Here is a 13,204-nt window from a genome sequence, read left to right as displayed (position 1 = left end):
GTGGGCAGTGTGTTGTCTTATTACAATGCAGGGCACTGTTTACCCCTTTTTGTAATTTAACTTTATTGAAATGCCACAAAGTGACATTTCATTCATTTCTATGTGCCTCAACTGAGCTGTGGTGCATAAAATATAGATGAACATTCGGAGATTTCCATTGCAAAAAAATGTAGCCATGGTTAATTTTTCTGCCCCTCTGTTGTGGTGTGAAGGGGCCACATAGAATTTTTTTTTCTATGTGCCCTTATTCTGTTTGCTGGGAAAAACAATTTAATTTGGTCAGTGGTGCCCTAACTTTTTTAGAAAACTGTAATTATCCCTAGCGAAGCTCAGACCATCACATTGCTATGTATGGTTGGCCTCGCTTCTTGCTGTGATTGTGACAAAATAAACTGGTTTTAATTATTCAGAGCATGGTTTATCGGAATGGGTCATCATGACAAAAAGAATGAATTGTTTTGTCGGCAACCACTAAATGGTGATCAAAGCAAATGGTTGTTTGTTTGAGTGTGCCCTGTTATGTACGTGTGATATTTCTTAATGTCTCTATTCATTACAAGTCATTTTGCGGTGTTGAGTCTGGGAAGGGGTCTAGCGTTGATGCAACATTTGTCCTTTCTTCTTGTCTCCAGCATTAATTCCGCACGTTCTTCCGTAAATTAAATCTGTCCCTGCCATTAATTCTCCGGACTTCAGACGGATAGAATGCCCTTCAGCTAAATAGCTCCGTAGAATGTTGTAGTGCGTTGCTGGGCAGACACGTCCAGGATTTAAAATCCTAGAGACACCTAAACTGTTATTGATTTTGCAATGATTCTTGCCTTTCAGATCAACGGAACTTGGGGATGTCCATGAGAGTAGAGCGTTCCACACTTGATCAAGTTAAAAAACGATTTGAAGTAAACAAGAAAAAAATGGAGGAAAAACAAAAAGACTATGACTTTGAGGAGCGAATGAAGGAACTGCGGGAAGAGGTGAACACATTTTACAGGGTCCATCAAATTTTATGGCTGCACTTTAAAAGCACTTATTGCCTATACATAGTGAAGGCAGACATCTATTGAGTCATGACAATATTCATAAGCCTCTGTGTTTGCCTTGAAATGGATCATATTGTTGAGTTAATTCCATTATACCATTATTCCTAAATCTGATTCACTTTGATGTGTTATCAATATCTTCAGGGCACAAATGTCTGCCCTGCTTTTGTGCTGTTACTAGCAACCCTTAAAGGAGAATTAATACATTTTTTATAAATAATATGCTCCTTTGTGCCCCTGTTTCCATTGTCCACAGGAAAAAGTTATGACCTATTTCTCTGCTCTGCTTGTTCGTGTGTCATTGATGGCTCAATCTTCTGCCGTAAAACACTGTTGCAGTAATTTGAAGGAGAACTACATGTAGAATTTTTAAAAAAAGAGAGGGAAAAAAACCTTACAAAATGTGGTTGTTAGTGGCACCCTCTGCCTTACATTTTGTGTGCTCTGGATCTATCATATTCAATCAGCTTTCCGGTGCGTAGAAAATGATTACTTCCGGATTCCTTTTCCCTTCACAGTTACTTAAGTCCCCATTCACACCTAGGTGTTTTTTAGCTGTTACAAACGAGCTACAAAATGCCTAAAGCTGCCCATACACCTTACAACCACCGCACGACTTTCGTTGTGCGATGGTTGTAAGGTAAATAAAATCTCGTACGATATGGCCATCTTGGACAGGCAGATCGTACTTGCGATGATCGCAAGCCCTCTCCACTGAGGGGGGGCTTCCGATGATTCCAATGCTGAGTGGGCAGTGTGCGCTTGCGCACACCAGCCCGTTCGGCATTTGTCTTCCGAGCACGCCGAAAATTGTAGATTTTCGGCAGGTTTTCAAGTGTGCTCGGAAGACAAAAGACGTGCGACCGTACAGTAGAAACGGTCACACGCCTTCCATACACCTGCCGATTATCGTACGATCGCGGGAGCACCCGCGATTATTTAGCTATGGTTCATTTTTCTGCCCCTCTGTTGTGGTGTTAATCCCATTAGGGGAGGGACCATTCTTGTGTAAAGGTGTATGGGCACCTTTACACAAGAAATTCCGTGATTTCTAATAGGCCATGTTTACACCTGAACGTTTGAATGCCAGCAGCGAAGCGCCAAACACAAAGAATAAGTACATGAGCTTCTTTTGGTAGTTTGCGGCTTCTTACCCATAGTCTTCATGGAAACTGTCAGGAAACCTGCGATAGAAGCGGTTTGCAGATTGTTGCGCAGGTTTTTTTGAAAGTTTTTACACGTATTTATCCATTGACCGCAATGTCTCTCACAATCTGCCAACAAAAATGCACTTAAAATGCTAGATGATAACGTATGCTAATATGTGCAAAAATCATGAGACCTAGGTGTGAATGGGGCTTTCGAAACACTGAGATCAGTAAAGCCAGGGCTGTGGAGAAGAGAGATGGACACTTCACATTGCACACTCGTGGCATGTTCTCCGAGAGGTTTGTCTGTACTTATGGGACTGCCTTAGATGTGGCCATCCATGACTTGAATGTGGCATGGATGTCAGTAGTAGACATTTATGTGGAATCGCGTGTCACGCCACATGTTTCCATACAATGTAATAGTTGGGGGTTGAGTGGTCAATCACCAGGCCTCTGACCTGCTGTATAGGAATGGGCAGCATGCTATTGAGTGCAGTTGTTGTCCACATTTAGTATTGCCAATGACTTTGAGAGGCTTTGGCAAAGGCTGATGCCTGGAGCAGGATGGTATTCCAAGGTTTTCTTAAAGATGCTGGAGCCACATGTAATTACATGGTCTTTAAGACTGGGGCTATCCGTTTTCTAATTGACTGATAAATCTGCACTTGCATAGGGATGCATGCAACTACCATACCCTACTTAGTATATACAGATGGGGTGGGAAATACATTTATACTGAAATGGAGATCATTGTCATTCTATGGCCATTTCTTTTGCCCAATTGATGTCTTATAATAAATTCTATAGATATCAAGAGGATGCATTCAGACAAATATAGCCAAAATGCTTTCTGTCTTTTGTTAAAGGATAATTAAAGCCTCTGTTTTTTTTGCATAGATCTACTGCTAGCAAGCATTAGATCTATGCAAAAAGTGTTTAAAAAAAACAAACAAAAAAACGCTTTAACAGAGGTTAATACTCACCTGTGTCTTCCCTGTGCGCTCCAGTCTGAAAATGTGAAGATGCTCGGGCGGCCGCAAAGCATCTTGCGGCGGCGCATGTGCAGTTTACATTTTCGGCCGGGACGTGAGGAGAGACACAAGGTAAGTCTATGGATGCGTGCATTTATTATTTAAGGTAAGTGCTTTCATTAACATTGGGGGAGGGAAATTTTTTTACTTTAATGTCACTTTAATGATTTCAACTCCAACAGTAGGATGAAAACTTCAGTTCCTGGTGGCAAGCTTCAGACCATTGTTATCTGTGTGTGAACAGCGGCCTCTCTGCTGCAGTCCATTACATTAGAGCTGTGCAGTCAGCAGAAAGCTTGGGCTTTGTTCCAAGCCTAGGATTAGTTAAACTTCATATATATGGGCATGTGTTTAATCCTTATGATAGTTTTGTTTTAAAAATTATAGTCATTGTATTAGAGCTGTATAATACAGTAAACTCCCAGTTATCCGGCACCCACAGGGATCGGTAGGTGCCAGATAACTGTAGTTTCTGGTTCCTTAAGGGCCCATTCACACCATGTCCGGATCAGATGCGGTACATTCAATTTTTCTTCCGCAACAAAAATACATCCTAATGCATTTTGTATGTGATTTTTGGGCTCTGTTCACACCAGTCCAATCCCTTCCAGTGCAGGAAAAAAAATGCATGTCACATTTTTCCTGCACTGGAAGGCACCTGAACGCCTCACAAACGCACTGAACTGGAATGCAACAGAAGCTATGACATGGAGCAGGAAGAGATTAATTTGCATAATGACATTACCGCCCAAAAACAAAAGAACGCACTGGAATGCGTCACAAACGCACCGCACCACGTTTGCAGAAACGTGTGCAGATCTGGTCCGGACATGGTGTGACAGGGCCCTGAGAGTTAAGCAACCATCCGTGCAGCGCCCTACTGCCCCCCCCCCCTAGCCCAATTCACCTGCTGGCTAGCTTCCAGCCAGGAGTAATACCCAGATTGCTATTTCAAATTACAATAGCAGGCTGGCTATTGAAGCCCCACCCACTGAACAGAGGTGCGGCCCTGAGAGACAGTTCTCTCTCAAGTCCACTCCTGCTCAGTGGACAGGAACAATAGCCAGCCTGCTATTGCATTTGAAATAGCCAGTAGCAGGTTAGCTATTGAAACTCCGCCCACCAAGTAGAGCAGCGGCCCAGAGAGAAAATTCTCTCTCCGGTACGATCCTCTGCTTGGTGGCCAAGATTTCAATAGCCAACCTGCTATTGGCTATTTCAAAATTGCAATAGCAGGCTGGCTATTGAAACCCCACCACTGAGCAGAGGAGCATACCTGAGAAAGTTCTCTCTCAAGTTCGCTCCTCTGCTCAGTGGCGGGCACAATAGCTGGCGACCGCGGAATCTAGAGTAATAAACAAAGAATTTAGTTTGCAACTAAATTTTAGTTGCGAACAACATTTTTAGTGTGCACCAAGCAACCGACAGCTTTTTAATGCACATCAAGCCACTGGCAAAACAAATCTAATCTTTTTTTTTTTTTCCTGTTGCTTGAATGCCAGATAATGGAGAGTTTACTGTATTTAAGAAAATGTCTGCCATATTCAGTGGTCACATGCTCTTGATTTGTATCCAGGTTATCCACAGGTTAATCTAAGATATATTTCTCTACCTCTATAATAAGACTATTTACATTAAACCGCTAGTGTGGTATACAACACATATTTTTAAATTGTGGTGCAGTCATGAGCATTTTTGTTTTTTGTCGGGGCTAAGTGAATGCTGTGTAGAAAAAGCTGCATTCACAGATAAAACTGCTAATAATATGCACATGTTTCTTTTCAATAAAAAGCACAAGGCCATTGGCCACGTGCTTTCATCGAGGTCATAGAATGTGAAAAGAGTTTGTCGTGATAACCTTTTTATAATTTGATTCCATTCAGGTGTGATTGTTACTTTTCTATAGGTATAGGCTCCTGCTAAAGCTTATTTTATTTGTCACTGTTCATTGTGAGATGTTTGCAGTGGACTGCACAATTCCCACATGCAGGAAGTTGACAAACAGAGGCTCTATGAGGAACTGGACTCCCCCGATATTTAACAAGTGGTATTTTCTAACAGCTTATGCTGTTGTCTGTACTCTTTAAGGATTTTAGATTTCAATTTTTGCTTTAAAGACAATTGAATTAATTAATAACAGTGATAATGGGTAAAGGGTCCCATGGAAATAAAAACACCATAGACAGTGTTTCTGACTTGTTTTTAAAGGTGCAGCTTTCAGGGTTGTCCTACTAGTCCAGCCTTTCTTTTTTACTAAATCATTTGCTCCAAGAAAACACTACTGGTGAAGGTAACAAACACTTCTACTAAAGGTGCAAGCCAGTCACAATTGAAAAAAAAATCATTTCGGTGCCTGAAGGGAGCACTGTTTTGTCTGCTCAGTACTTCATTGTGCCTTGTAGTGTACCAACCATACCCTCCACTCATGTTATCAGTAGTCTGATCATGTAAAAACCCTGCTTGTGATTCACACAAACTATTCTCAGACACAACCCTTATAGACTCCTTCCTGACACTCACTCACATACAGAAAGCTTCATGTAAATAAATATCAATGCTATAAAGTCTCTTACAGGAGCTAATTGTATTAAATCATATGTTGATACTGGAAGCAGAGAAATTAAGCTGCACAACACAGACTTCTGGTAATACACTTTCACTGATCAATTTCACCGATCAATTTCCCTTAGCCCTGTGAATATGCACTTCCTTGTGTCACTATTCTGAACAAGCCTTCAGTCTGAACTACAACTCAATGTCTAAACTTCCCCCAATGTGACATCATTGCTTGCTGGAAACACTGTATGATGGCATATGTAATATTGAGAAATCAAGATTACATCACATCAAGTAGCAGAGAAAGAGACACAAAGTACAATAAGAAACCAGGAAATTAAAAGTGATAGGCAGATGGAAGGCAGCACTCGCTACATCAAAGGTTTATTTTTTTCTTTTTTTTTTCTTCACGTAAGCTTTGATTGCATTATCAAAAACAGCTATAGTATGTATTCCTATTACAGTACTGATGTTATAACAGGATAGTGTGTGCTGTGGTTTTAGAACTCCTTTAAGGGCTTGTTCACACTATAAAGCAATTACATTATCTTTGTTTTCTTCTGTTGAGGCGTGTTATAATAAACAGCCCTTTCTTATTTATTTTTTTGGGTTTTTATACATAATGGGGGGATTGATCAAAACTGGAGCAAACCGAATATGGAGCAGTTGCCCATGGCAACCAATCAGCTTCTCTCTTCAGTTTGTTTCGTTAGGATTTGAAAATGAAAGTGAGAATCTGATTGGTTGCCAAGCACAGCTGCTCCAGATTTTGTCTGCTCCAGTTTTGATAAATTCTCCTTAATGTACATGGCATTTCATCCCTTTTAGACTAAATGTAGCCATATTGTACATCCAATGCAACAGACCCACCTACTATTCATACAAAAGCATGTAAGTGAAGGAGCAATGACTGGGTCACCTTTCAGAAAAACTGTAAAAAAAACTCCTCTATTGGTCTGTATAAGTAGCTTGTATCATGTTTCTCTCTTAGGAAGAAAAAGCACGAGCCTATAAGAAAGAAAAGCAGCGGGAGAAGAAGAGGAAGGCAGAGGAAGACCTTGGCTTTGAAGAAGATGATGAAATGGCCGCTGTTATGGGTTTCTCAGGGTTTGGTTCCTCTAAAAAGGGCCACTGATAAAACTTGAAAGCAGCAGTCTGATATTACCAAGCAGATAGTGTTTTTTCCCATATAGATATGTCTTTTTATATTGAACCAGAGCATTTTAAAAATGAGTTATTTGTTATGCCTCCAGTGGCATTAGCTCAAAGCTGAAGAGTGTGGAAGAATTCAGCAATTTCATACACTCTTGCACTGACCAAAACTGTGATTCCATAATGTACAAACCTTTGTTTGCTTTGTAGCCAGCCAAGTACCTTAAGATTTAGTCAGCCGATAATCCCACAGCTAAAGAGCTGTATTATTGAGAGTAACTACACCGTGCCAACATTCACAAAAAGAGCCTGCACTGGAAGCTCTCCACTGGATCTGAACTGGGGGGGGGGGGGGGTGGGGGGAGGGAGGAGGCTGTGCGGAGGTGCGCACCTATCAAAGGACATGTTCAGGTTGGAATAAAAACTCCACAGGCCCCCTTCCAACCCATAACCTATTTAAAGCTGAACCACTACCTCCCGGATCCATAATTCTTTCCCACGGTGGCATCCTTCTGTAGCCGGGGTTCAGAAATCTTTTTCAATATTGCCTCTGTAGGGACGTCTCATAGGTTTGAATGGGCTATACCTCTGCACCTGGAGTAATGTTCCATTCTAGTCTATGTGAAGTTGCTGCCCAGGTGTGGAGAATGTCAGGCAAGATTGCTGTACGGAGGTTATAAATAAGGCAGGGCACCAGTGCTTTTAGAAAGAGGTAAGTAGGCACTGGAAAGCAGGTGGAGGGGTTATAGAATGTGATACGTTAGGGAACTGGGAAAGTTTTGTTCTAAAGTGAACCTGTCCTTTAAACAGGCCTTGAAAATCCAAAACTGGGGTTATCTGTATAAAAAGCTTGCCTGCAGCATTAAGAGGTTGATATTTATAAAAGTATGTTGCTTTTCCATATTCAGTTTACATACATGCAGGGATTCTGTATAGGTATAACGTTGTGTGGTTTTCGGGCCAAAAGTTCACTAGTGCAACGCATTTTTGTTGGATAAGTCTATAGATTAGAAAGCAGCCTTTCTTCCAACACTCATCCCACCCATGTTGATTTGGCTCCCTGGAAACACTGATTATAAAAACATTTTAGTTATGGTTATGTCTTGTCTGTGTTCATTACAATTCTTCCAAATACTTCAATTTCTGCGTTCTGTAACAGATGAACTCAGAAATGAACATAAGTGTTCTCAGCATCTTTTTCCTCATTTACACTGTAAAAAAAAGTGGACAGTAAATAGTAAATCCACCCGCTACTGATTCCATTTTGCATGGTTGCTGGTGAGCAAAATCATATACTGACATTCCTTTCAAATACTTCAATGTCAAGATATCCCGGCCACAATTCACAGGTTTGCCAAACCGTGTGATCAGTACAAGGCCAAATGATGGTGTCTTGTTTCTGATGGATTCTCCATCGTACTGAACAAAACGGGGAGTCCACTTGTCAGTGAATGATTAACACCTATGATTTTGCTTTCTGGGAATCGGTGGAGACAAATACTTCCAGAAAATCTCACTGCTGGAGAATCTTGAGTGATTTACGAGTGTAGTGATGAATCAACTCGTCATTGTCAATTAATGACCTTATTATTTGTTTTAGCTTGAGTTGATCTTTAATTCTAGGATAGCCACTGCTTTAAAATAAACCTATAATGAGATAAATACTGGAACTGCAATTGCCTATCTCCTTCTGAAAATGCCAGTTCACCGACTGTTAGGCTTATCCGTTAGCTTTAAAGACCCCACGGAACTTTCAATTAAAAACCTGCCCTCTGTCATGCTGTAGAGAAGGAACCTTTCTGTCTGTATGGAATCGGTGGTCTCTACACCCAGGACAGACACACCTGCTTGAAGCTTGCAATTGGGGGACAAAAGCTTTTCTGTGGCTACTTTTCTAATGAAAAAAACTGTAAGACTTTGAACACTTTGGTTCTGATCCATACGGAATATATTTAGCTTATTTAAACTGAAAGTCTAGTTACTCTTTACTTCTTTTTTTTTTTTTTTAACCTAGAACAAGTCAGAGGTACCTCTCTGCATAATTCTGCTTCAGTGATTGAAAATACTAGAACAAGAGAGTCAGCTTGACAGTCGGGCAGCTAGTATTTGCAGGAGAGCTCTGCAATGGCAGTCTGCATATTTCTTTTATGACACAACTCCAGCTTTCTTCATCTTGATACTGTATAACAAGATACAAAATGGAAAAGGTGTTGATTACTTGGTTATTATTTATACACTCTTTTGAAGTATGTGTTGTAGCCAACTGTCTCTTCAGACACAGCCATGTCTACAGCATGCAGTCTATGGCTCTGAGCTTGCATAACATTCTCTCGGTACCTTGCTGGCAGTGGCTATTCTATGGTAACAGGCTGACTCTGATTATTTTCCTGTTGACAATAGATTATACTTCACAAGCTTGTACAAAAATAAGGAAACAGGGAAGTGATGACTTTGCTGCTCTGAACTCTTAATAGGATAGATTTGGCTTTTAAAGTTGATCTCCAGGCAAATATATAGGCACATATGAAATGCATATATAGGAGCTGTTTTTACTCACCATAGGATATGTGTTCCTATCCATTTATTTCTAAACCTGACACAGCCCCACCACACCCGCACCACTTTCTTTGTTACAAAAAAAAAAAAATACACCGCTGATATCAACCGGTCATGGGCCCTGTTGATTGGAAGGAGCAGATTATTTATGCAATCTTTCTGCTCCTTCCTTCCTATCAGCATGTCCCTTGTCAACATAATTGCATGCGACACACCAGATTGGCTGCCAGTGCTGCCCTTCTCTCTTCTAGTCTGAGTGCTACTATATAGGAGATTGTAAGGTTGATAGGTTGCAGGTTGATATCAGGTAAAAATCAGACACACATTAGTTTCATTAAAATAAAAATAAACACATTTATTAATAAATAGCTGGAATGATGTCTTCTGTAATCCTTCCAAAGTTCAGCAGTGCCTCATGAATGTATTTGTGAATGCTGCAAAGTGATGTTTGCAAGTTTAAAGGTTCTAAAAAAAACTATTGATATTATCTGGTCTTTGCTACTGCTGACATAATAAATTCAGTATTTTGGTATCTTGGAGCATTACTATGGCTTCCAGCAATAGCTGGATTTATAGGCCCTCTTTTGGTGGGATTCCAGCTCATGCCAGTGCTCCTACCTGCATCACAAGTTGTAAGTCTGGCCAAAAGCTCAAATTTGGTGCAGTAGAGGTGCTTTAAAATGACCCTAAACTCAGGAGTTAAATCTTAAATATGCATTCAAGTATCCTATTAACAAAAATTTAGCTTATTGTGTATCACTCAGCTGTTGATCAGCAAATCATCTCTGAATTAGTGCTGACACTGTCCTTCCTTCTGGAGGGTGGCTACTTTTGTTCCCCATTGCCCTTCATGTAACTTAACTATTTTTGTTAAGTTAAGGTACTTGAATGCATTCTTAAGGTTTAAATCCTGAGTTTAGTGTCCCTTTAAGCCATGGAAAGCTTTGTTTAATATAAAAAGACTGGATGCAATATACTAAAAGTCTAGCCCTCAAATACTCTCTAGGTATTTCTAGGACAAGGCTGCTTGTGGACTGCTGTTCTTCACATGCACATTCTCTCACGTACCAGCTGGTTAATGGTTTTGCTGGGAGATTGAAATGGGGTATGGCCGAAACCATTTGAAGGGCTTAATAAATCTTGGTGTTTTATTTACTAACATGGTGCAGAGCGCGGGTAAGTAAGATAAAAGGTCTTAGCCAGTCCGATTTCAGTTTACAGCAATTTAGCAGTGAGATGTGATTATCATTCTGCTCATATGATCCTTTGCACCTTGTTGCCAAATAATGCCCTAGTATCTTTTTGTTACTTTTTGTGTAATAACTTTATGTGGAATCCTTTTGGACATCTCAGCGAGTATGTCGCAAAATTTTTATGTGTATAAATATATTTTCATCACTCTTTTATTCTTTTGAGTTTAAAATGAAACTAAAGGCAAAAACAACCTTAAATTAGTTTGAAATGACCCGTGTCTTCAGTATCTATGCCCCCACAAATACACTTTAAAATAAATTCATTGCCACTGTCACGCCTGCTGAATTTCATTATTGCCATCTATTGTAAGGAGTTCAGCGCTGCTGCTTTTTTTTTTATGGGAAACAATTTTCTCTTCCCACTACCATGTAAATCTTTACCGCGGTCCGTAATATTTGTCAATGCTTGCTTCAGCGGCCTTGCATCGGGCACGCTGTGTGTTGATAAACACTAATAAAACCCAGGCCCGACTATTTTGCTAATGAGCTATGATAGCAGTGTGCCTGTGATATATAAGACAATAATTCTTCCCTTTCTGCAGAGTACGTCAGCAGGAACCACCTAGCCGGAAAATTAAATCTTTTTTCTTTCATTGCTAGTGTTTATGGTTTTTCTAAGGTTTGATACATTCTCTGGCATTTAAATTGAGGAGGTTTTTCAGCAGTGGTAATGAATTCATATTTTTTCTTTTTGGAATATATCGTATTCTTGGTTTGTTTTGGTGTGCTATTTTTTTTTTTTTATACCATGGAGTAAAAATTTTTGCTAATAAATTTTATGTGTTTACTACTGATTTACTATTCTTATGTTGAAGGGCAAGCTACACACACAAAAAAATACAATTCTCTTGAAAAAACAGTTGGACGATGCATTAGACGTTCATTTAAACTGTATCTAAACAAAGGAACAAAAATATAATATATTGCAGCTTACCAGTCCTTCAATGTGGTGGCTGCTATTAGTTTCATTTTTTGTTTTGTTTTGTTTTTAAGGCTTAATGTTTCTTTTTTATCTGGTGTTTGTGCCATGAACACACTTCCTATTTTAGGGTGACAACACTCACTCTACTGTATTTATGGAGAAGCTGTGTTGTCACCCTAGGTCAGGACTACCTAGATAACTTAGGGGAGAAGTGTTTTGTAGTCCATAGTGAACTGGAAACTGTGCTGATAACCGGAAATGATTGACTCGCATAATGGCAGAATCAACTCAGGTTTTTTGTGCTTATTAAACAAAAACACAACTCTGGCAATGGTATATTTTACAGTGGGACAGAAATGTGTTGCACATCTCAACCTTATTTTTTCAGTGTAATAAAGAAAATTAGGTCTGAATTGGGCAAATGTATCATTTGACTTATAGCTGCCTGGTAAATTGCCCATAACAAATAATCCAACTTTTGGATACTTTTACACATTATGTCCCACAGCCTAGATGGACATATGCAGCTATTGTATTCTGACAGCCAACACCTGCTGCTGTCAGAATACATACAGTCACTGCAGCTGATTTGCAGAAAAAGTTTGCGCCGACTCCCTTGAAAAATGTAAATTTAAGCAGTTGACTTTTGTCAAGCCAGCAGGGCCACCCACTGCAAGAATTCACAGGAATCTGCTGTTCTACCAGTGTATAGCTAGCCTTACTTTCACTAACCGCTTAACTGGTCATGGGGTCTAAAGGATCCTTTAACCAGTTCACCAAGGAGGGACTGACATCTTAACATATAAATATATAAACCCTTCCCTGATTCTGCATAAAAATATATAATCATTACTATGAGCAGCGGGTCTTTATATCCTAACCTGATAGTAATCCAGGGGCATGAGCAGGAAATTAGATGTCAGAGAGCGTCCTGCACACAGTTTAATAACATAAAGGATTGTTCTTTTCCAGTCACAATTCCTTTTCCAGTTATAAACAGGCCCCTGATTAGTTTTATATACCATAGATAGAGAAGTGGCTTGACTTGGAACCCCTGTTATGTTTTTAGTCCAATCTGATTTTATTAAAGATTTCAATACAATACAAAACCTAATGGCAAACAGACATTTCACCATAACAAGGAAAATATAAAGGAGACAAATAAACATACAGAATAGCTGGAATCTTCAGGCAAGCCTGAGAGCAACATCATCAGGGCACACAACATTGTTTCATTGTACAATTTGAAGCCCAACATCGATCGGCGTCTATCGCCTAATATACTGCCAAGATCAGCTGTGTTGGTACAGCCCCATCGGGGATCTGTCTCTACTTGCCACTTGGAGCAGTGACCGTACGCAGCACAAATATGTTCGGGTGGTGTCCCTCCCAAACGGGCTCACTATGTTTCACAGGTTGCTGTTATACACATATAGATGCTGTGCAGCGCTGGCTGCAGGAAAGGACACATGTGGGACAGAAGAAGAAAAACAGCATGAGGGTCAGGGAAAAGTAGAGAGAGTCAGAGGATGGGGGGGGGGTT

The 13,204-nt window shown here is 40.1% G+C and overlaps 1 protein-coding gene and 1 long non-coding RNA gene across 2 annotated transcripts in view; one reads left to right on the top strand and one right to left on the bottom strand.

Moving 5' to 3' along the window:
• ZMAT2 (zinc finger matrin-type 2) overlaps positions 1 to 7,241 on the top strand; it is a 45,644-nt gene extending 38,403 nt beyond the window's left edge. Inside the window, exons 5-6 of the mRNA XM_018561902.1 lie at positions 829 to 974; positions 6,770 to 7,241. Coding sequence (XP_018417404.1) covers positions 829 to 974; positions 6,770 to 6,913 — 290 coding nt within the window. The 3' untranslated portion in view covers positions 6,914 to 7,241. The remainder of the gene's footprint in view (positions 1 to 828; positions 975 to 6,769) is intronic.
• An 84-nt stretch (positions 7,242 to 7,325) lies between these two features.
• LOC108791418 overlaps positions 7,326 to 13,204 on the bottom strand; it is a 10,665-nt gene continuing 4,786 nt past the window's right edge. The window contains exon 3 of the long non-coding RNA XR_001941502.1: positions 7,326 to 7,404. This is a non-coding gene — a long non-coding RNA (uncharacterized LOC108791418). The remainder of the gene's footprint in view (positions 7,405 to 13,204) is intronic.

The sequence above is a fragment of the Nanorana parkeri genome, unplaced genomic scaffold (genome assembly GCF_000935625.1).
Source record: "Nanorana parkeri isolate BGI_ZX_2015 unplaced genomic scaffold, ASM93562v1 scaffold550, whole genome shotgun sequence".
NCBI lineage: Eukaryota > Metazoa > Chordata > Amphibia > Anura > Dicroglossidae > Nanorana > Nanorana parkeri.
The sequence above is the reverse complement of the archived record's forward strand: the minus strand, read 5'-3'. Positions and strand labels throughout refer to the sequence as shown.